Source organism: Felis catus, chromosome C1 (genome assembly GCF_018350175.1).
Source record: "Felis catus isolate Fca126 chromosome C1, F.catus_Fca126_mat1.0, whole genome shotgun sequence".
Lineage (NCBI taxonomy): Eukaryota > Metazoa > Chordata > Mammalia > Carnivora > Felidae > Felis > Felis catus.
The window spans coordinates 36,041,516-36,065,003 of NC_058375.1; the positions used below are offsets into that span (position 1 = coordinate 36,041,516).

The 23,488-nt window shown below is 40.4% G+C and overlaps 1 protein-coding gene across 8 annotated transcripts in view; it reads left to right on the plus strand.

Annotated features, from left to right (window-relative positions):
* The window catches only part of NASP (nuclear autoantigenic sperm protein), a 42,763-nt gene extending 19,742 nt beyond the window's left edge, over window positions 1-23,021 (plus strand). For 4 of the 8 annotated variants that reach the window (XM_006934695.5, XM_045035730.1, XM_019836911.3 and 1 more), the window contains 14 exons: window positions 6,051-6,101; window positions 7,640-7,750; window positions 10,288-10,368; window positions 11,310-11,419; window positions 12,122-13,141; window positions 18,318-18,397; window positions 18,570-18,655; window positions 18,775-18,848; window positions 19,445-19,633; window positions 19,753-19,919; window positions 20,639-20,695; window positions 20,783-20,860; window positions 21,540-21,668; window positions 22,165-23,021. In XM_006934695.5, coding sequence (XP_006934757.1) covers window positions 6,051-6,101; window positions 7,640-7,750; window positions 10,288-10,368; window positions 11,310-11,419; window positions 12,122-13,141; window positions 18,318-18,397; window positions 18,570-18,655; window positions 18,775-18,848; window positions 19,445-19,633; window positions 19,753-19,919; window positions 20,639-20,695; window positions 20,783-20,860; window positions 21,540-21,668; window positions 22,165-22,245 — 2,314 coding nt within the window. In that variant the 3' untranslated portion in view covers window positions 22,246-23,021. The remainder of the gene's footprint in view (window positions 1-6,050; window positions 6,102-7,639; window positions 7,751-10,287; window positions 10,369-11,309; window positions 11,420-12,121; window positions 13,142-18,317; window positions 18,398-18,569; window positions 18,656-18,774; window positions 18,849-19,444; window positions 19,634-19,752; window positions 19,920-20,638; window positions 20,696-20,782; window positions 20,861-21,539; window positions 21,669-22,164) is intronic. The other 4 variants (XM_045035732.1, XM_045035731.1, XM_006934699.5 and 1 more) reach the window with 4 other exon arrangements.
* Window positions 23,022-23,488: the final 467 nt, after the last annotated feature.

Consider the following 23,488-nt stretch of genomic DNA (forward strand, 5'->3'; position numbering starts at 1 on the left):
TCCCTTCAGGCAGCCAGTCAACATGTATGTTTGTATGCTTAGTGTTTCATACTCACAAAGTTCTATTTTTTTTTTTTTTAATGTTTATTTATTCTTGAGAGAGAAAGAGAACAGTGGAGAGGCAGAGAGAGGGAGATGGGATCCAAAGCAGAGAGCCTCATGCGGGGCTCGAATTCATGAACTGTGAGATCATGGCCTGAGCAGAAACCAAGAAGTCAGATGCTTAACTGAATGAGCCACCCAGGCACCCCTGTTCTTTTTGTTTTTTTAAATCTTTGTGTTTTCATTTAGGTGGTTTCTACTGCTGTTTTTGAATTCTTTTTTTTTTTTTAAGTTTGTTTATGTAAGTAATCTCTATACTCAATATCGGTCTCAAACTCACAACCCCAAGATCAAGAGTCACATGCACTTCCGACTGAGCGAGCCAGGCGCCCCAAGTATCTTTAATTCCTGATAATGTTCTTCTTCACAGTCTGATTGATGTTAATCCTATTAAGTGTATTTTTGTCTCCAGAAGTTTTGACTTGAGTCTTTCTCTTTGTTTTTAAAAGTATCTTCTATTTCTCTCCTGCTCATGCTTTGCTTTACATTCTTGAGTATGTGGAATACATTTTCTTAAATTTTTCTATTTATTTTTGAGAGATGCTTGGGGGCAAGGGCAGCAGAGGATCTGAAGCAGGCTCTGTGCTGATAGCAGAGAGCCCTATGTGGGACTTGAACTCAACAAACCATGAGATAGATCATGACCTTAGCTGAAGTTGGACTCTCAACTGACTGAGCCACCCAAATGCCCCAGAGCATGTGAAATACATTTTAAATAACTGTCTTAATGTCCTTGTCTAGTTCTGTCATCTATGTCCTTTTTGGGTCTGTTTCTATTGAATATCCTTTCTTTATTATGGATTTTAATTCCTTGCTTCTTTGTTTGCCTGATAATTTTTTACTTATGTAACTTACCAGACATTATGAGGTTTGTTGCAGTGCTGGGTTTTTGTTTTTTGTGTGTGTTTTGTTTTGATGAACATGAATGGGGGAGAGGGACGAGAGCGGGGGAGAGAGAATCTTAAGCAGGAGCCACATGCAGGGCTTGATCCCACAACCCTGGGATCAACCCTGAGCCAAAATCAAGTCAGACGCTCAACGGACTGAACCACCCAGGTGCCCCTGTATGTATGTTGTTTGTTTTGACTCTGGGAGGCAGTTACTTGGAAACAGTTTGGTCCTATTGAGGATTGCCTTTATGTTTTGTTAGGCCTGGAACAGGTCTCCAGTGTTAATTTAACTCCATTACTAAAGCAGTACTTGCCCTGTGTGGTATAGGTCTTTCTACCTTGGCTATTGGGAACATGAGTTATTCTAGACCCTATGTGATATCTGAAGATTGTTTCATCTACTCATTTCTAAGTAATTCTTATATAGGCCTCAGTTTTCTCAAGCAGAAGCTGATTAGCAGTTAGCCAAAGGCTGGAGGGAATGTTCTGCAGATATCTGAGCTTGCTATCTCTTCATTCTGTCCTGTAAATTCTAGCCACCAAGGCCTCTCCAAGCCCCAAACTCTTGTCTCAATTCTGTGAGACAATACTCCTTTTGGGTTGCTCCTCTATGCTGTGAACAAAATTCTGTAGGCAGTAAGTTGGGTACACTTGTAGGACTCATCTCGTTTGTTTCCCTTCTCTCAGATCACTGTCCTGTGCTACTACTGTTCAGTGTTGAAAACTGATGTTTCATGTACTTGGCCATGTTTTTTGTTTGAGGTGGGAGGGTGAATCTGGTACCTGTTAACTTCCATCATGGCTAACAGTGAAAGTTAAATAGTACTGCAACTTACCCCTCATTTGTGTGGGATATAAAACATTTTGTGTTATTTTTGTTGCCACTGGAGTACCTCAGTGTTTGTAGCATGTATATGTAGCATTCATGTGTTTGTTTTTAGTGCTCATACTCTGTTTGGACATTTAATGTTACTACCACATTGTGTGGTCCATAGACTAATGTGGTTTGTGAACTGTTTGTTACTGGTCTACAGAGAGAGAAGTATAAAAATTTGGAGTAAGCATAATTTTTTAAAATTTATTTTGAGAAAGTGTGAGTGGGGGAGGGCAGAGAACAAGAGACAGAGAGAATCCCAAGTAGGCTCCATGCTCAGTGCAGGTTTGATCTCACAACTGCAAGATTATGACCTGAGTGGAAATCAAGAGTCGGATGTCTCACCACCTGAGCCACCCAGGTACCCCTGGAGTGAGCATTATTTTATAAAAATCCATTTGATGGGGTGCCTGGCTGGCTCAGTTGGAAGAGCATATATATGCCTCTTGATCTCGGGGTTGTGAGTTTGAGCCCCACATTGGGTATAGAGATTACTAAAAATAAATAAAAAATTTTTTAATTGTTTTTTTAACGTTTATTTATTTTTGAGACAGAAACAGAGCGTGAACAGGGGAGGGGCAGAGAGAGAGGGAGACACAGAATCTGAAACAGGCTCCAGGCTCTGAGCGGTCAGCACAGAGCCTGACGTGGGGCTCGAACTCACAGACTGTGAGATTGTGACCTGAGCCGAAGTCGGACGCTTAACCCACTGAGCCACCCAGGCGCCCCTGAAATAAATTTTAAAAAATACAGCAAGGAGTGATTGTTAACAACAAAAAACCCATCTGTTGTACACTGGAAATAAAAAATCTGGTCCTTCAACCACTGGTAATTTGAGGAGCTATGTGTTGGAATCTGCCCAGAATGACTAACTTCACTAAGGGGTTAGACATCACTGGCTAGGTCAGAAAGTGTTTGTAGATAAGGATCCAAAGCCATAATTCCAGGATTCTGGGCAGATTATCTGTCTGCTTACTTACCTGCAGCTAAATACTGCCTTTTAAACTGTGCCTCATCCCTATGGCTCTAGCTTTGAAGTCTCTCTATTTTCAACCCGGTTTTTCCCCATTCCTCAGGGCTTTTCATCAAACTTGTTGACTAATATATTCACAAAAGGATTAGGAGTTGGAAGCAAAGATTTGGGATTCTGCTGAAAGTAACTGGCTTTTTTTTTTATTTTATTTTAATCTTCAAAGCATTTAAGCATTTTCTAGGACTCTGACTCCAATATAGTTAGTCCCCACCTGTCATGTAATCTCTTCTCCCTTTCTCTGTCCTTCTAAACAAGTGTCCCCTCTACTGTTTTAATGTTTGGTTGGAGACGGTCTCCAATGCATACAGTAGGCACTAAAATTAAAATGTCTGTTGAATTTAAATATTTACTGAATTGAGTAAGCTGTTTTTTCATTGATCATTTGTCCATTTTGCTTGTGTTATTTCATTTCTTTATAAGTTTGTTACAGCTAAACAAGAAGAAAGTCCAGTTTGAAAAACTAATGGACTCCATTCTGTGTGTATGTGTGAGAGAGAGAGAGTCAGTAATTGTCTAATAGGAGAGCCCTTTTAATCTTCCATATCTTCCTTTTTATTTTAATTATTATTACTATTATTTTATTTTTTATTAAAATTTTTTTTTAATGTTTATTTTAGAGAGAGAGAGTGTGAGTAGAGGAGAGGCAAAGAGAGAGGGAGACAGAATCCGAAGCAGGCTCCAGGTTCTGAACTGTCAGCACAGCGCCCTATGTGGGGCTTGAACCCATGAACGTGAAATCATGACCTGAGGTGAAGTTGGATGCTCAACTGACTGAGCCACCCAGGCGCCCCTATTTCATTATTTTTTAAAAAAACTTTTTAATGTTTATTTTATTTTTGAGAGACAGAGTGTGAGCACGGGAGGAGCAGAGAGGGAAACAGAATCTGAAGAAGGCTCCAGGCTCTGGGCTATCATCACAGACCCTGATGCTTGAACCCATGAACTATGAGATCATGACCAGAACCAAAAGTCAGAGACTTAACTGATTGAGCCACCCAGGCGCCTCTATAGCTTCCTTAAAAAAATTTTTTTTTAATTTATTTATTTTAAGAGAGAGATTATTGGGGGGAGGGGGTGCAGAAACAGAGACGGAAGGAGGGAAGAGAGAGTGCCCACACGAGCATCCCAGGCAGGCTCTGCACTGTCAGTGCAGATGCTGGGCTCGAACTCCAAAATCATGTGATCATGACCTGAGCCGAAATCAAGAATCAAACACTTAAACCGACTGAGCTACCTAGGCGCCCCTATCTTTTAAGGTTCTATTTATTATCATATTTCTAGCTTTCTTGTGGTATGTACTCCCAATTCTAATTTATTGCTTCTGAGTAATACTTGGTAGTGTAAAGTACCTGGTAGTCAGGTTGCCTCTTTCTGTGTGTTCTTTCTTTTCCTTTTCTCCATTTCACCAGTTAACAGCATTCTTGGGTCTCATTTGAGATCTGGTGTGCTTTGGGGGCACATTTATAAATGATATAAATGATATCCTTCTCTGGATATTACTTTTGGGATATACATGAAAACTGATAGTAGAACAGGTTAAAATGGCAAGAATTTAAGTTAATACTAAATAATCTACAGGATTCCTAAGTAGTAACTTAAATCAACCATATCTTAAAGCCTGTCTAAATACAACTGTATTGTAAAGAAAATGCAAATACAATTGTATTGTAGCTTTTTCTCTCACTTTATTTACTAATTTTCAGGATATGCAGTGGTTTTCTATTATTCTTCAAAGATAATGAGTTCTTTGTTTTTGTTTGTGTCGTTGAGAGTGCATTGATTTAAACATATTCGAAGTTTTCAATCCATTGTAGCTGTTGTTTTTTTGGTGCTCACTGACTCTTTTCACCAGTGGGATTTTATCCAGGCTGGCTCTTGAATCTGCTTTTGTAATATTTTTGTAAATTATTATGAAACATGTCAAATTTATAGAAAAGTTGCAAAAATGGCACAAAGAACTATTCATCTGCTTTTCCCTGGATTCCCCATATTTGCTTTATAATTCCTTTTGGCATGACCATAAGTATATAGAACTCCTAAGTCGTTATTAGAAATAGTTTTGTTGCTTTCTGGCATGAAAGCCAAAGTCACCTTTGTATTTTCCCTGTCCCAGCTTAGAATCTGTTAACTTCTCAATGGACTCTTGGTTCCTTTTAGTGAGGAATGGGATTTTAGGCATATAGTCTGGGTGCTAGGGGTGGGGTACTCATTGCTACTGAGTTGGTCATTATTTCTAGGCCTTTTCAGTAAACGCCACTATGAAATGTTTTTTTTTTTTTAATTAAAAAAGTTTTTAATGTTTCATTTTGAGAGCAAGCGCATGCTGTTTGTTTTTGAGAGAGGGCAAGTGCGTGCAAGTGGGGGAGGGGCAGAGAGAGAGGGAGACAGAATCTGAAGCAGGCTCCAGGCTCTGAGCTGTCCGCACAGAGCCTGATGCAGGGCTTGAACTCAGGAACCATGAGATCATGACTTGAACCAGTCGGATTCCCAACTGACTGAACCAGCCAGGTGCCCCACAACTATGAAATGTTTTAAAGATACTTATTAAAACTTTTCAAAAAATGAATGTTCTTGAAAACTTTGCTTCTTTGTTTTTTAAAGAACAGAAAACTTATTTTTAGTGAGAAGTTAAGCAGAATGTGAGATTTTTCAGTAATGCATATGTTGCATTATAATAAATACTTCACTTTCATCCACCTAATCATAAACTTAAAGCTAGGATGTGACCATCACTGTAGTGTATCTCATGACTAGCAAATACGTATTTAACAGATATTTGAATGAGTGAAGATTGAATAGAAGTAAATATTGGTTTTAAGATCTTAATATCCTATCAGGCATTTAATAAATGGTGGCTTTTCTTAAGGCTTTTTAAAAAAATTTTTTTAAATTTATTTTGAGAGAGAGAGTGTGAGTGTGGGGGAGGGGCAGAGAGAATCCCAAGCAGGCCCCACACTGCCAGCATAAGGCCCAACATGGGGTTGAACCCATGAACTATAAGCTATGACCTGAGCTGAAGTCAAGAACCGGATGCTTAACCAACTGAGCCACCCAGGCACCCTCTTTTTATGGCTTTATATTTTTCGTAATTTATGTAATTTCCAGGCTTAAAATAACTTCATTTTTGTTTCCTCTTAATGTTTCATTACAGGATTGAAGAAGATGCTCCTGCTCCCTCTACCTCTGCAGATAAAGTGGATAGGTAAGATTGTTTACAGAGTACAGTTAGATTTTATCTCTGGAACATAAACTTAAGAACTATATAACTTGAGGGCAGTGTCATTATTTATTAAAACAATTTTTTTTATGTTTATTTTTTGAGAAACAGAGCATGAGTGGGGGAGGGGCAGAGAGAAGGAGACAGAATCTGAAGCAGGTTCCAGGCTCTGAGCTGTCAAGACAGAGCTGGATGTGGGGCTTGAACCCACAAGCCATAAGATCATGACCTGAGCCGAAGTCGGATGCTTAACCAACTGAGCCACCCAGGCACCACAGTATCATTATTATTTTTTTTTTAATTATTATTTTTTAAAATGTTTATTCACCCTTGAGAGAGAGAGAGAAAGAGAGAGAGAGAGACAGAGCACAAGCAGGGGAGGGGCAGAGAGAGAGAGCGAGACACAGAATCTGAAGTAGGCTCCAGGCTCTGAGCTGTCAGCACAGAGCCCGACACAGGGCTGAAGCTCATGAGCCATGAGGTCATAGCCACCCAGAGAAGCCTCTATACTTGTGTGTAATTTAAAGTATAGTCTTGGGCCACCTGGGTGGCTCAGTTAAGTGTCCGACTTTGGCTCAGGTCATGATCTCATAGTTCATGGGTTCAAGCCCCACATCAGGCTCTGTGCTGACAGCTCAGATCCTGGAGCCTGCTTCGTATTCTGTGTCTCCTTCTCTCTGCCCCTCCCCTGCTCACGCTCTTGTCTCTATCTCTTTCAAAATAAATAAACATTAAAAATTTAAAAAATATATAAAGTATGACATCCTCCTGACAGCGATGTCTTCTGGTTTTTCACATTGATTAAAATATTAAATTGTAAGTTACTTAGTTCTCCTTATTCATTACATGCCTGGCAAATGTTAACCTATCTTTGAATACTCCTGAGCTGTGAGGTCATGACTTGAACAGAAGCTGGACGTTTGTTTGTTTGTTTGTTTATTTATTTACTTATTCATTCATTCATTCATTTTTTTAGTGTTTATTTTTTAGAGAGAGCAAGCAGGAGAGGGTCAGAGAGAGAGGGAGACAGGATCCCAACTGGGCTCTGTGCTGCTAGCAGAGAGCCCCATGTGGGGCTTCAACTCTTGAACCGTGAGATCATGACCTGAGCTGAAGTTAAATGCTTAGTTGACTGAACCACCCAGGCGTCCCAGGATTTCTTTTGATTTTATAGTGGTAAATAAATGTGAGTTAGCTAGGCCTTGCCACAGTGGTCAGAGGTTTAAAGAGGTTAAAGTATAGTGGTTTAAATGTAGCAGGTATTCAGGGCACTGGGTGAGTCAGTGGATTGTCTGACTCTTGATTTTGTCTCAGGTCATGATCCCAGGGTCGTGGGATCCAGCTCCATGCTGGCTCCATGCTGTGTGTGAAGAATCTTGCTTAAGATTCTCTCTCTTTTCCCTCTGCCTTTCTTCCCTGCTTGTACTCTCTCTAAAGTAAAAATTAAAAAAATACATAGCAGGTATTCCAAAAAATGTAGGTTTTAAACAGTATTTGACACTTGAAAAACTTTTTTCTTGCAGTTTGGATGTGGATAATGAAGCTAAGAAACTGTTGGGTTTAGGACAGAAACATCTGGTGATGGGGGATATTCCAGCAGCTGTCAATGCATTCCAGGAAGCAGCTAGTCTTTTGTAAGTACTGTGTTTTGATATGATGTGCTATATTTTGTTCGTTAAAAGGTTGTCTTCTGGTGCCTGGATGGCTGAGTCGGTTAAGCGTCTGACTCTTGATTTTGGCTCAGGTCATGATTTCATGGTTTTGGGGTCTGAACCTGCATTGAGCTCTGCACTGTCAGTGGGGAGCATGCTTAGGATTCTCTCTCCCTCTCTCTCTGCTCAAATACATATAAATACATATATATATACAAATATATATGTATGTGTATATATATGTATATATATGGTTGTCTTGTGGGGGAAAGAATTTTAAAAGATTGGATATTTTTCATGTACAAGTTTATTCCTGTAACTAATGATGAGACTTACATATCACTGAGCATTTTGGTCTTTGCTTTTCCTGAGTAAGGTAATTTGTTTTACAACCACCACTGATTAGGGTGGCCAACCTGTCCTGCTTTGTTCTGGGACTTTTCTAAATTTTTTATTTTTTAATATTTTATTTATTCTTGAGAGAGGGAGAGAGTGCGCAAGTGCCTGAACATGAGTGGGGGAGGGGCAGAGCTAGAGAGATACACAGAATCCGAAGCAGGCTCCAGGCTCTGAGCTGTCAGCACAGAGCCTGATGCGGGGCTTGAGCCCACAAGCCGCAAGATCATGAGCTGAAGTTGGACGACCAACCAGCTGAGCCACCCAGGCGCCCCTGTTCTGGGACTTTTCTAATTTAACATTGGAAGTTCTGTGTCTGGGGAAACTCCTCAAAGTCCCGAGCAAGCCGTAGGGGCTCCTGGGTGGGTAATTCAATTGAGCAACCAACTTGTGATTTTAGATCAGGTCATGATCCCAGGGTGGGATTGAGCCCCGCCCCTCCCCCCCCCCCCCCCTCAGGCTTGGAGCATGGAGCCTGTTTAAGATTCCCTCCCTCCCTCCCCACCCCCCCCCCCCACCTGCTCAAGTGCTTTCTTTTCTCTCTTAAAAAAAAAAAAAAAAGTCCCAGGTAAGCCATAACGGCCACCCTACCACTAATGCTGATATAAGTGCAGAAGTTTTCATATTGCTAGCACCTTTATTCTCTGTTGCAACTATCTGGAAGTTGGCAGCTACCACTAGGTGGCCATATATATCTGCATCATGAGGAAGCAGATTAGCTTTATTTAGTGCCTCAGAAGTGATTTATTTTAACCAAAGAGTTTATGTATCCGTGGAACTGGAAGAGAAGAAATTTAAGTTGAATCTTCAAGCAATAGCCTTTCAGCCTATGACCTGGTTTGAGCTAGTTTCTCAATATAGGTAACATCCTGTTACCAGTAGCAGTTGAAGTTAGTCATGTTCCCTGATGAGTTGAGTAGTTATATGGAGTTGAGTTGAAGAAATCCTCCTTATAATAGAAATCCTTATAATAAAACTGGGTTTCAGGCTCACAGTGATTAAAAGCCTCTGTCTTATTCAGTCAGGGTCGTATCAGTCCATTCTTGTCTCAACCCCACTACTTCTCCCAATAGAGCAGAATCTTATTCCTAGATGTCTGCATTAATATTGTGTCTAATTCCTTTTTTTTTTTTTGCTTTTTTTTTTTCAACTTTTTTTTTTCAACTTTTTTTTTTTGGGACAGAGAGAGAGAGAGCATGAACAGGGGAGGGGCAGAGAGAGAGGGAGACACAGAATCGGAAGCAGGCTCCAAGCTCTGAGCCATCAGCCCAGAGCCTGACGCGGGGCTCGAACTCACAGACCGCGAGATCGTGACCTGGCTGAAGTCGGACGCTTAACCGACTATGCCACCCAGGCGCCCCCCCCCCTTTTTTTTTTTTTGCTTTTTTTTAATGCTTGTTTATTCACTTTGAGAATGGGGGGAGGGGCAAAGAGGGAGAGACAGAATTCCAAGCAGGGTCCAGGATCAGCATGGAGCCCAACATGGGGCTTCATTCCGCAATGAGGAGATGATGACCTGTGCCGAAATCAGGAGTTGGATGCTTAACGATCTGAGCCACCCTGTCTAGAGATTAATAGCTAAAACTTACATATAGTGCTGTCTGTATGTCTAAGCATCGTACTTTTGTATACATTAATTCAATTCTTAGATCTTTGAGCAGTTCTTAACATTTCTACATTAAGGCACTGTGAGTCTAAGGTTATACAGCTAAAGTTTAGAGATGTGATTTGAACCCAGACAGTCTGACTCCAGAGAGTCTTACCCTCTATAACATGATGTCTTTCCATATATTTTATTCGTCTTTTAGGTTCCAGCTAAAGGTCCTTTAACTATTCTGGCCTATACTGACACCCATCTTCTAGCAGGAGAAATATCTATTTAATGTAGTTTGTCTCTTAAGATTATATACTCTAACCGTAGCAAATTGATGTTAATTGGAATGTATATGTAGAGAGACCAGGCAATAACCCTTTGACCTTGACTTGAAAGCAAGAGGAGGGGAATATTGGTTTCCTAGAGAGATGTGTTCCTGAAGAAATGTCATTTTGGAGTTTAAAGAACTAGAAATGAATGTTTTAGACTAGATGTTAATTCAGGTCTTAGATGTTTCTTCTCTTTGTAGAGGTAAGAAGTATGGAGAGACCGCTAATGAGTGTGGAGAAGCCTTCTTTTTCTATGGGAAATCACTTCTGGAGTTGGCAAGGTATGTCTTTTAAGCCACAGTTTTTAAGTAGGGTGTTTTGTGTAACATTATGATGGTCTCTTTAAAAACTTAAGGTTTCTTTGTTTGCCAGGATTGTTTACTAGCTTTGTGATTTCACATGAGCTAAGTGAACTGGGGGTTTAGGAGGAACAGGACATATTGATGGAAGTTTTCAAAGGCACTTGAAGCAGAGTAAAGTTATGCATGGGTTTTGACTTTTGGGTTCTTTAGATGCAGAGATGTTTCTATTAGTGAATGGTCAATAATTTATTGAAGTCCAGTATAGAGAGAACTTTTAAAAACACTCTCATCCCAAAACAGTCATCCTTAAAAGCACTCTCAGCCCAGAACAATCATCCTTAACAAGGACTGAATGAAGGACAATTTGAAAACATTAGCATATGAGAATCTCTAGTAAATAAAACTCATAAGTAGTCTAAACTCTTGGAAACTTGTGTATTTTCCACTGAAGTTTATTAACCAGAATAGAATCTATTGAGGGTACACAAACTAGCAAATAATTTGTGCCCTGTTTAATCTGGTAAGTTTTCTAATTTGTAGATCATTCCCATGATTTGTCATCAGAGTCTTGCCAGAATGTTTTTAAGCCATCTAGAGAAATGCAGGTGGATGCGAAGTTTAGGAAATACAATGGCTATAATGTAAAGGGAATATATTTATTGATTTTGTTCTTTTGACAAGAGTCATCAGTATTTTTTAGGTGGCTGGATGAAGGGTATGCTTTTTTCTTTCAGTACTTTTACAGTCTTAATTTATATTAGTTTTGATTGTTGCTTTTCGTCTCTGAAAACTTAGTTTATATTCCCTGCACTTGATTGCTCTTCTGTTGCTTTTATAATATAGGACTGTAATTTTTGTCTTAGAAAAACTGTTAGTTCTATCCATCATACCTCTGGTGTTTTCTCCTTTTGTTCTCCTAGAATGGAGAATGGTGTGTTGGGAAATGCCCTGGAAGGTGTGCATGTGGAAGAGGAGGAAGGAGAAAAAACAGAAGACGAATCTCTGGTAGAAAATAATGATAACATAGATGGTATGTGGAGTTGCATGTGACATTCAGAAGATGCGACGTATATTTCTTGTGTACAGATGATGGAAGTAAGGCTCTCCCTATCCTGGATGGTCTCTCCCTAAGTTGCTAGGGGGTAAATAACCTGCATCTAGTGGAGACTACAGTGGAGGTAGCCAATTACTGAAACTGACAGCAGGCTTTTGTAAGAGGAAAACTTAATTTCCCCAATAAATGTGTTAAATTGATACTTTTAAATATACAACAACTTTAAATATTTTTCTGATGCGAAAATTTTAAAAGTCTGTGCAGCTCAGTGATTTTAATAGTCATGGTTTTGGAGTCTTTACACTTTTTGTGGCTAAGAAAATTAAATGTTAAATTCTAAGTAGAGTTTGGCTACTAGAGTTTTACATGTCAGTTGGAGGTTTGTAATGTTCAGAGGAGAGAATAAAGCTTGGCATCTCTTACCTAACTGATAATCAGAATGCTCAAGTAAAAGAGTATCTAATTTAAGGAGCTTGGGTTTCTTTTGCAATAAGTTGCTCTGCTATCTGGGACTTTTTCCCTTTGCTTTTCTCAAGGGGGTAGATAAGTTTTAGGTCATCGCTAAAATTTAAGCCAGGTTGTTTGAGGGTTTAAAGGGAATGTATTTTTAGTTTCCGTTTATGCCTTTATCACTAAACTCGAAGACATGTTTATGCTTCATGTTCTTTAACCATGTAGAGGAAGCAAGGGAAGAGTTGAGAGAACAGGTTTATGACGCCATGGGAGAAAAAGAAGAAGCAAAAAAACCAGAAGACCAGTCTCTGGTAAAGCCTGAAATTGATAAAGAGCAGGAGACTGAAATGGAGAAGGGTGGAAGAGAAGATATGGATATAAGTGAGCCTGCACAGGAACTACAGGAAAAAGTTGAATCCACTCCAGATCAGTTAGCTGAAACCACTGAGGAAGCAAAAGAAACAGCAGCACCAGAAGGACTGAATGAAGCCAAGGTCACTTCTGAGAAGAGACCAGAGGAGGAAGCACCAGATGCTGAGGAAGAAAAATCAGTTTGTAGAACTAACATCCAAGAAGAATGCAGAGAAAAAGGAGGTCAAGAAAAGCAGGGAGAAGTAATTGTGAGCATAGAGGAGAAGCCAAAAGAAGCTTTAGAAGAGCAGTCTGATATGACTCTTGAAAAGCAGGGTACTGCAGTGGAGGCAGAAGCAGAGCCTATAGATTCAACAGTCAAGCCAGTGGATGTGGGTGGGGATGAGCCAAAGGAGCAGGTAGCTGCCTCTGAAAATGAGTCAGGAAAGGCTGTTCTTGAGCAGCTGGTAGGGCAAGAAGTGCCTCCTGCTGAAGAGTCACCAGAGGTGACAGTAGAGGCTGCAGAGTCCTCAGCTGTAAAAGCTGGGTCAGAAGTCTCTGAGAAGCCTGGGCAGGAGATCACAGTTCTCCCTAAGGATGGTGCAGTCAATGGACTGTCAGCTGCAGGAGATCAGACTCCTGTTGAACAACAGACTAATGCAGAAGGACTGACAGAAACAAAAGATGGCTCAGGACTAGAGGAGAAGGTCAGGGCAGAGTTGGTTCCTAGCCAGGAGGAGATTAAGCTGTCCACAGAAGAGTCTGAGGCAGCTGGAGATGGGGTTGAGACCAAGGTAGCCCAGGGGGCTACTGAGAAATGCCCTGAAGACAAAGTTAAGATAGCTGCTAATGAAGAAACACAAGAGAGAGAAGAACAGATGAAAGAGGGTGAAGGTAACCGGGATATGCAAGAGCTGCAGTGGGTGGAGTACATTCTGGATTTGACTCACTAATCATGGGTAAAAGTCAGCCTTCCATTCAGGATTTTCCGTCTGCCTTTGGATTAGGAAAGGGCTAAATGAAAATGGGGGTAGTTTAAGAAGATTGTGATAAGTTTAGCAAGTTAAATCAAAAGCAAGTCTTTAGCTGGCTTATAAACTAACGCTTTTACTAACTGCAAAATAGGCCTTCTCTGTGATTTCTGAGACTTGGCTAGCTATCAGTAATTTGTATTGTACTAGCCAATAAAGGTGGATGGAGGGTGGTGGAGTAGGTAGGGAAATAGTGGGCTAGGCTGGCAGAGAATGCTGAATGGATGTTCACTTGCATGCCTCTGGATTTTTAAATTTACTGTTCACATGGTTCCTATTCTCTGCTTTAGGAAGCAGGATTAGAACAGTAGAATCCAGTGAATTGGTACACTTAAGCAGGCATGCCATTTAAATGAAGGCAGTTAACCACAGTGAAAGAATTCTGGTGACTTTTACTTTTAGTCTTCAGGAAGTACTTAGAGGCTTATTCACATTAGTTTTAAATTAGCCCCTCCAAAAGATAATGAAAAACTTAACTGTTAGCTCTCTTGCTGCTTTCCCCCTCATTTCATGCTTGCTTTGGCTGCTAAACTGAAGTTTTTGTTACTTAGAACGTTATAAAGTGTCTGGATGCTTTGTATAGTATTGGTCTAATTTTGATTCAATTCCATCAAGATGTATAAGCCTCTAATTAGTAATTAGATAACTGGCACGTCTGACTTGAGTTGTACTATCATTTGAGGATTCTACTGTCTGTAAGGTTCATCTAACGTTGGTATTAATAACCACAGGTATATTCTAGTTAATAGTTACTACTTCATATAATTGCCAGACTACTTCAAGAGTTCTCTTTACTTTTAGATTTTCAAAAACAAACAATCAGTACTTGCAGCTCATCCTGGTAAAATACATTCTACCTATGTGCAGGTCGCTGCACTCCAGCCAGCACAGGCATGGTAACCAGAAATGAATTGGCTAAGTGGTAGCACCATTGGGCTGCTTATTGGGTTTTAGGAGTTCTTTATGGAAAAAGCACAGAACTGAATTACCTCAATTTTTAAGAAACTACCATGTCTTGATCTTTAATGATAGTGAGCAAAGACAGTCAGAAGTTCTGCTGGCTCTTTTAAGTTGGACTTTGAATAATAAGCTACAGTAGAGATGTCCTATTTCTCCAGTTCAAAAACTATTCTGTGGGATCACAAGTGACATTGTTACAGCTTTCTCACATACATTATTTTTTATTCCAAGATTATACTATGTAGTAGGTAGTATTACTCCACTTACAGCCATGAGGAAATTGAGGCTTAGGGGTTACGTTACATGTTTAGGGTCAAATACTAAGTCATAGTACTAGAATCCAACTCTAGATCTGACATGAATGTATTGCTGTCCCCAAGCCTACCTCACAGTGAGGAAGGTAGTTTTATCTCCTTTAATCCATCTCCTATCAAAAACTTTCTGGTCACTCTTTTCAAAACACTTATAAAAGCCCTAGGAGTCATCAGTTGCAGTTTTTAGTCTTATCCCAGCTACCACTCTACTTCTAAAGAAGGTAGTTTTCCATATTTTACAAAAGAAGAAATGGCAGGGGCACCTGGATGGCTCATTTAGGCGTCCCACTCTTGATTTTGGCTCAGGTCATGATCTCGGTTGGTTCGAGTCCTGAGTAGGGCTCTATGCTAACAGTGTGGAGCCTGCTTGGGATACCCTTTGCCACTCATGATCTTTGTCTCAAAAAAAGAAAAAAAAAAATTAAAAGCAAATGAAGAAATGGCAGAAAGAGGTTAAGCAATTTGCCTTAGTCATATAGCCAATAAGTGGAGGGCTGAGGTACCCAAACCTTCTGGCTCTAGGGCCCAAGCTCTCAACTCTCTGTGCTCTATTCCTCTTTATGTGGCAACACTAGCCTGCAGATTTTTTTTTTTTTTTAAGTTTATTTTGAGAGAGCATGTGAGCAAGTGGGGAAGGAACAGAGAGAGAATCCCAAGCAGACCTCCACAGTCAGCCCAGAGCCTGATGCAGGGCTTGAACCCACGAACCATGAGGTCATGACCTGAGCCCAAGTCAGATGCCTATCTATACCACCCAGGTGTCCCTTTGCAGAAATCTTATAAGTGTTGTTGTTTTTTTTTTCTCTCTCTTTATCTTTTAAGAATTTTGATTTTTTATTTTTTTTTAATTTTTAATGTTTGTTTATTTTGAGACAGTGCACACAAGTGTGGGGCAGGGGGTGGGGGGGCAGAGAGGGAAAGAGAGAATCCCAAGCAGGCTCCGTGCTGTTAGCACAGACCCCAAAGTGGGACTCAGTCTCATTAACTGCCAGGGCATAACCTGAGCTGAAATCAAGAGTTGGCAGTTTAACTGACTGAGCTACCCAGGCACCCCTTAAGATTTTATTTAAAAAAAAAAAAAAAAAAAAAAAAAAATTAACGTTTATTTATTTTTGAGAGACAGAGCATGAGTGGGGGAGGAGCAGAGAGAGAGGGAAACACAGAATCTGAAGCAGGCTCAAGGCTCTGAACTATCAGCACAGAGCCCGACATGGGGCTTAAACTCCTGAACTGTAAGATCATGACCTAAGCCCAAGTTGGAAGCTTAACTGACAGAGCCAACTAGGTGCCCCTTAAGATTTTATTTTTAAGTAATCTCTACACTTAACAGGGGGCTCAAACTCACAACCCCAAAATCACGAGTGTCACATATACTACCAACTGAGCCAGCCAGGTATCCCAGAGGTTTTCTCTTAAAATCCCATTTTCTACCACCTCTCTTAAAATGGCATTTATCCCTAATAAGGATAACTGATCTGTTCTTTTCTGATTGTCACACTAGATAGGATTGATAAGTAAACAAAGTTTTTAAATTGTAGGCACAGAGCTTGGCCATGCTCAGGCTACTGGTCAGTCTGTAGTGTTTACCTGACTTAGTCCTGTGGGAGTGCTAGAATAACCAAAGAACCAGCAGATTGCCTTTACTTTGTGTTTAAGAGGAATTTTCTTCTTTGCACCATTCTGTGCCCTTAACTTTTGAACAGGCAACAAATCAGAGAAATGGTATAAAACTGTTTTTCCCTTTCTCCAAAGGATGATAATAGGCATACTACAAAGAAGATTCCACTTTCAAAGAAGTTTGGAAAATATTTTAACAGATCACTTTACTGAGGACATCAGGGCAATTCCTATTAATACCTGAGTACAGGTTACCAGATTGGAAAGTATCACTTTAAAGTAATGGCTTTCTCATTAACCTAGCTGCTTCTCTACCATCCCATGAAGGTAGTACAAGTTTCTGCAGGAAAACCAATATTTTCTCACATTATCATAAGAGTTTTAGTTTAAAAATTTGATGTAAAACTCAGTAAGACCTTATGCCAAATTAGATGTCACCTAGCATTCTGGTATGAGTAGGAACAGATACCAGATAATTAAAAATAGAGAATAACCATACACATTTTGTTAATTTTTTCTATAAATTGTGAAGGTAAAATGTTTCATAGATTTACTTCACCCGTTTTGCATATTCTCCTGGAGAACGGGCTTCATTACCATCTAGTCTTAACAGTGTACTAAGTATACAAACATCTTGGAAATTTGGGCATGGATATATAATGGTGTGTGATGGTGGGTATTTATTTCAGAAGCACTAAATCACATGGTCAATGGGAAAAGTGACTCATTTGATAAAACAGTTTACCAAAGAGGTTAATTAGCTTGTAACTTGTAATTGATTCTTAGAGGATTTCTTTTTTTAATTTAATTTTATTTAAGTAATCTCTACACCCAGTGTGGTGCTAGAACTTAAAATCTTGAGATCAAGAGTTACACATTCCATTGACTGTGCCGGCCAGGTGCCCTTCTTAAAGGACTTTGTTAGATTGTCCTACTAATTTATAATGTTTAGGAATTTTCTTTGCCTGTTCCCATCCTGAACCAGAATTGCTAGACAGGTAAAAGTCCTTTAGCCTGACTTCCTAAGGCCTAATTGCCATATTCATGTTCCCATAATAGCTTGTTAAGAGACAATATTTTGCTTGTGTTAAAAATGCTTAATGAAAGATGGCAGAGGTAGGCACATTATACCCAGTTTGTGAATTGTTTGTGCCCCCATAAGCCCATTTAAAAAAAAAATTTTTTTTTTTAACGTTTATTTATTATTGAAAGAGTTAGAGCATGAGCAGGGGAGGGGCAGAGGGAGAGACACAGAATCTAAAGCAGGCTCCAGGCTCTGAGCTGTCAGCACAGGGCCTGACGCGGGGCTTGAACTCAAAAACCGCGAGGTCATGACCTGAGCCAGGTCGGACACTTAACCGACTGAGCCACCTAGGCGCCCCTATAAGCCCATTTTTAATCGCTTGATGTTCTGAGCTTCATGTGGTGAATAGAGCTATTTATTAGCAGCCTGTCCTTCTACTAGGCATTTGACTTGTGAGTGTATGCCAATATGGTAAAATACAGTGTCAGTATGGCTGCAAATTTTAACATTATACTGGAGTAGAATAATTGGTTGTGGTAGTGCTCACTCATTTCTGTATGTGCTAGAGCTGGCTGGAGTCTGTGGCATGCTCATTGGTGAGAGTTGGTAAGGACTATGCTTTTCTCTCTACAGCTCTGTTGTGGGAAAGCTAGTCTCTTGAGCATTCTTGATCTGAATGGACTGGGGTAATTTAACTTTTCATACTTTGTCAGCTTGTTAGTATTCTCTAACAAGTGGCCTAAAGACCCCAGGAACACTGGCTGAGGTCTCCATTTGCTTCTGGCTGAGTAGATGGGAACTTCTAGTAACCAAAAGGCTACAATAGCTAATATGTCTTGATCTGAGAGATCAGGAATGATTTTTAGAAGAGAAACATTCAGCCTTCTGATCACTGAAGGTATAAACCATAGACGCCATAAGATTATACAATCTAAATCTAGATTACACATGAATTAGACTATAATCACTGGCTTTATATTTCTATCCAGTTCAAATATTAACTGACTTAGCATCTGGCCTGTTCTACCTCAGAATATAGGTTATTCAACCGACATTTATTGGAACTTCTGACTAGATAAAAGATATCCTTAGTATTCTCAATACTGAGTAATTTTTGCTTGCAGAAACTGAAGGCTCAGAAGAGGAGGATAAAGAAAATGACAAGGCTGAAGAAATACCAAATGAATCCATTCTTGAAAACAAGGTAAATTATTTGTTCAGTATCAATTTCTGCTTTCTTTTTGTAGGACTGTAGCTTACTAGGGTATGCCTGATTATTATCATAGCTTTTTCTTAGTTATACATTTAGATTTGTAATCTAAAGATGCCTGTCTTGTACTGCTGCCTAATACCAATGATTTGGATATACTTTTTAGTCTCTTCAAGAAAGTGAAGAGGAAGAGATTGGGAATCTAGAGCTTGCCTGGGATATGCTGGATTTAGCAAAGATTATTTTTAAAAGGTAAAACTTTTGGTGTGTCTAGGCTCAGGTTGGGAGTTCGGAGGTTGAATGAAAATAGAATACCAGTTAGGCTTGGGCAAATGCTGTTAAGGTTTCTGATCATCTTTTCCTTCTTTTAGGCAAGAAACAAAAGAAGCTCAGCTTTATGCTGCGCAGGCACATCTTAAACTTGGAGAAGTTAGTGTTGAATCTGGTAATTCATTTTTCATTTTACTCTCTCCTTTAATGTCCCCCCGCCCCCATTCTTCCTCTAATTCCTTAAAATTCAGCTTGATTGATCATAAGTTGTGGGCAGTTGGCTTTAAAGGACAGTCAGTTTGGGTTCCTATAGCTCCTAGAGCTGTGTGAATAATCTCCCTTAACTGAAGTCTTTCAGTAGTTTGTTTTGTTTTGTTTTTTGTTATTTTGATATTGTTTATAGTCAAGGATCCTAGAGATGCTACAAAGAAAATGAAATGTAAAATAGAGCATTCCTGTAGGATAGTCTAAAATTTAGAAATATTGGGGCGCCTGGGTGGCTCAGTCGGTTGGGCGTCCAACTTCGGCTCAGGTCATGATCTCGCGGTCCGTGAGTTCGAGCCCTGCGTCGGGCTCTGGGCTGATGGCTCAGAGCCTGGAGCCTTCTTCCAATTCTGTGTCTCCCTCTCTCTCTGCCCCTCCCCCGTTCAAGCTCTGTCTCTTCTCTCTCTCGAAAATAAATAAAACGTTTAAAAAAATAAAAAAAATAAAATAAAATTTAGAAATATTAAATGCTATCCATTTGCTTGCTTTTCTTTTTCTCTTTATTAGAGAATTATGTCCAAGCTGTGGAGGAGTTCCAGGCCTGCCTAAACCTTCAAGAACAGTACCTGGAAGCCCATGACCGTCTCCTTGCAGAGACCCACTACCAGCTGGGCTTGGCCTATGGGTACAACTCTCAGTATGATGAGGCAGTGGCACAGTTCAGCAAATCCATTGAAGTAATTGAGAAGAGAATGGGTGAGTGAGCATCAGCTATTTGATGCTAAGTTTGGTGGATCCAGTAATTGACAAGATTTTTTAAAAATGGATCCCCTTGTGGTTAACTATTAGTGATCACTTTAGCCTGTTTTTTGTAGCTGTACTAAGTGAGCAGATGAAGGAGGCTGATGGATCATCTTCTGAATATGAAAAAGAAATTGAGGAGCTGAAGGAACTGCTACCTGAAATTAGAGAGAAGATAGAAGATGCGAAGGAGTCCCAGCGTAGTGGGAATGTAGCTGAATTGGCTCTGAAAGCAACTCTGGTTGGTTTGGTTTCCTTTTAAAGTTTTGGTAATAGTATGATATTGTTGGAAGTCATCATGGTATTAGTGTTCCATTTGTCTAGGAACAATGACTTGGTTTCTAGGGAGCTGGTTGTTTGAAGGAATGTGAGAATTTATTCCTATCAGATAGTATAATGCTTAAGATAGTATAATGCTTAAGAGAAGACACTCTAGAGCCATATTGGGTTTGAGCTCTGTATCTGCTGCTTACTGTGTGTGGCCATAGGCATGTTACTTAACATTTCTTTGCCTTAGTTGACTCATCTGTAAGATGGGGATAATAATACGTAGGTTAAAATACTTATGACAATACAAATAGTGTTCGCTTAATAAATGTTAGCTATTACTTCCATCTTTGAGAACTCCTATTTAGATTAGCAAGGTATTGATGATGGCTTTTAGCCCCACATTTCCTGGCTCTGCTTTTGGCTGCTGGAATGTCAGGGAGCATCCTACCTTCCTGGTGATGACATGATACAGAGGGGTTAATTTAACATCTACACTGCCTAAGCTCCCAGTTTGGGGATGGCAGGTGTAGGTAGAGGTGGGTGGACGATATTGCTTCTATAAGGAAGCCCACTAGTATTTGAGGTCTTAATCAGAATCAGTTTTTTGGATGGTCAGTACCGTTGTAGGACTGTGGGTGACCTGGTGGGTTTTGTCCTGGGCCCCACTTGGGTCTGTCACCTCCCAAACAGGTGGAGAGCTCTACTTCAGGTTTCACTCCTAGTGGAGGAGGCACTTCAGTCTCCATGGTGAGTATGCGGGTGGTTTTTGTCACTTAACATCAGGTCTGTTGGCCTCATGTAGCTGTACGTTGCTAACAAAGTCCTTTTTGCCAGGTTGCCAGTAGAAAGCCAACAGATGGTGCTTCCTCATCTAACTGTGTGACTGATATTTCCCACCTTGTCAGAAAGAAGGTAAATGTACATGTGGTCATTTCTGTCTTTCCAGTCTTTTTGTTTTGTTTTTTTGCTTCAAATGATACATGGGGAATGCATTCCCTAATATTTGATGCAATAAGACACTCATTTTGCAAAGTTGGTGAGGATTTGAGTGAACGTAGTTTTCACTTAAATATGTCTTCTAACAAAAATTTCCAGGCCTCTTCTGGCCTAGGAGTATCAAATCAGAAAAGTTGCTGAGGAGACTTGGTCTCATGGCTCATCTTAGGAAGCAGGCAAGTTTTGACAGTAGTCATTCAGCAGCAGACCTGCTGATACTTACACTCCTGACTCTGCCTGTAGTTACAATAGTTTTTTTTTTTTCCCTCTTGTGGGAGACTGATTCCTTTGTTTCTGACTCCCAAAATTGTGGTTTGGTTATTGTTTAGATCTCCTTACCCTACCCCACCTTTCCACTAGGGAGGCTGAATTGGTATGTTTTGGCAGACCACTTTATTGTATTGTGTTTATTGTATTGTGTTGGCTTCTGCCTCTGTGGCCATGGGAGAAGACCCTTAGACCTGTGGATCCTGGTGCTGCAAAACCATGGGGTGGCAGCGGCAGGGGAGGAGAGGAGTAAAGGGACTGTTAAAAAGTTCTGCAGTTCTTTTAAAAATATCCAGCACATTTGTGAAGCTCACAATTATATCTTCAGAGGAAACCAGAGGAAGAGAGTCCCCGAAAAGATGATGCAAAGAAAGCCAAACAAGAGCTGGAGGTGAATGGAGGCAGTGGGGATGCCGTCTCCAGTGGAAATGAAGTTTCAGAAAACATGGAGGAGGAGGTGGGCAGTTAAGAGGGCTTGGACTCTTGCCTTATTTCCCCTTGTTCTCAGGGCCTGGGGAAACTGGTCCTCCTAAGTGCATGTTCCCCGCCTTGAGCCTGTTTGTTTTTATAAGGGTTGCATTCAGTTAATCCACTGTGCAGGAAACGATTTGGTTATGGAATGTAGGATGTCCCATTGACAGATGGAAACTATATACATACCACAGGTCCCATCCTAATGAATGTATGAGGAGGTATTTAATTGGCAAGACCATTGGGTTACTTCTGCTTCCTCCTTTCCAGGTAACCTATAAACATTGGCGTGGTCAGCCCTATTCTAGAAAATTTAGGAAATGGCCTTATATTTTGTGGTCATTGCCATTATTCATGTAGGGAGCAAAGCAGGGTTTTAAGAGACCTGTTTACTTTCTCTAAGGCCTCTACTCAATATATAAGACAGAATGGCTTAAACTAGGTAGGGTCATTTATGCCCAGGCTCCCTGTTTGTCTTCCAGGCTGAGAATCAGGCTGAAAGCCGGGCAGCAGTGGAGGGGACCGTGGAGGCTGGAGCAACAGTTGAAAGCACTGCATGTTAAGAGAGGGCGCAGAGCCTTCCTCTTGAGGGAAAGTGTTTTTGTATATAATGTATTTTTTCACTTTGGGGGGATTCTTTTTGTATAACTTCAATAAAGATTGTAAGCAAAGGTTGAGGCTTTGATGATTTTTTTCTTAGACATTGGCTGAATCTGTGCCTTGGAACGCTCCAGGTTTTGTATAGTGGCGAAAGGCACCCCCCACTCCCTTTCTGTACTGTTCTCATCCAAATTCCTACCTATTGTGGAGGTGATTAAATCAAGCATGGTTATAGGCCTTTTGTCTTCCAATGGTGCTATGCTTTTTCCATTTTAAATACTGCACTCAGCTGTGTTGCAAACCTTCAGTGGTGCTGTCCCTGGATGGGGGCTACAAAAACAAGACTTGGTGAAGATCTTGCTCTTTGGTGCTGATACTTCTGTTTGATGGACTTTGTGAGCTGATAACCGCCTCTGAGTCAGCCCTTGGTACTTTTATCCACTTAGTCTCCAACTGGGGGCCAATAATCCTGTCTGGAAAAAGAACTCTGAAAAAAACTTGTGAGGGAGTAGTGGGGGAAACCTTGAGAACTGGTGTGCTAATTATAGAGAAATGAGCTTTCTGGTTTGAAAGTGGCTGAGGGACAGACTGGACCCTTTGGATGTGCTTGGGAGAATCTGTGGGGAGGCTGGTTGATGGAGTTTTGTTTTCTGTACAGAAAGGCTGAAACTATCAACTTGAATCCGAATTGTTACCCCATCTGCAGTTTTGACTTCTCAAATAAAGATGCTAAAAAAGCTCTTGGTCTGAACTTGTGTTTAAAGATTTTCAGATTCAGTGTCTCCCTTCTCTGCCCCTCCTCTGCTCACTCTTACTCTCTCAACTAAATGTTAAAAAAAAAAAAAAAAAAAAAAAACTTCACTGGGATCCTTGACTGCCTAGAGTATTTCCATGTGGAAGGTGGGGTTGAAAGTCTGGCTGCCCAGTCTAAGGGTGCTGGTGCTTAGGACACTGGTACTAAAGCCATCCCATTAGGACCTCACAGATGCCCAGGATGCAAGGTAAATGGAGAGCCTCCATATACAAGCTCCCTCTGACCCGACCCTTAGTTTAATTACGTGTTATGCATCAGGCATTGTTTGGATCTGAATTCCAAACAGTGCCTGCCCTACATTACCTAAAGGGAGTTATTTAATTCTGACCACCCACAGGGCTACTTTGCTGCACTAGACTCTAGGTCAGAACCTGCCATTTTAATAACCAATG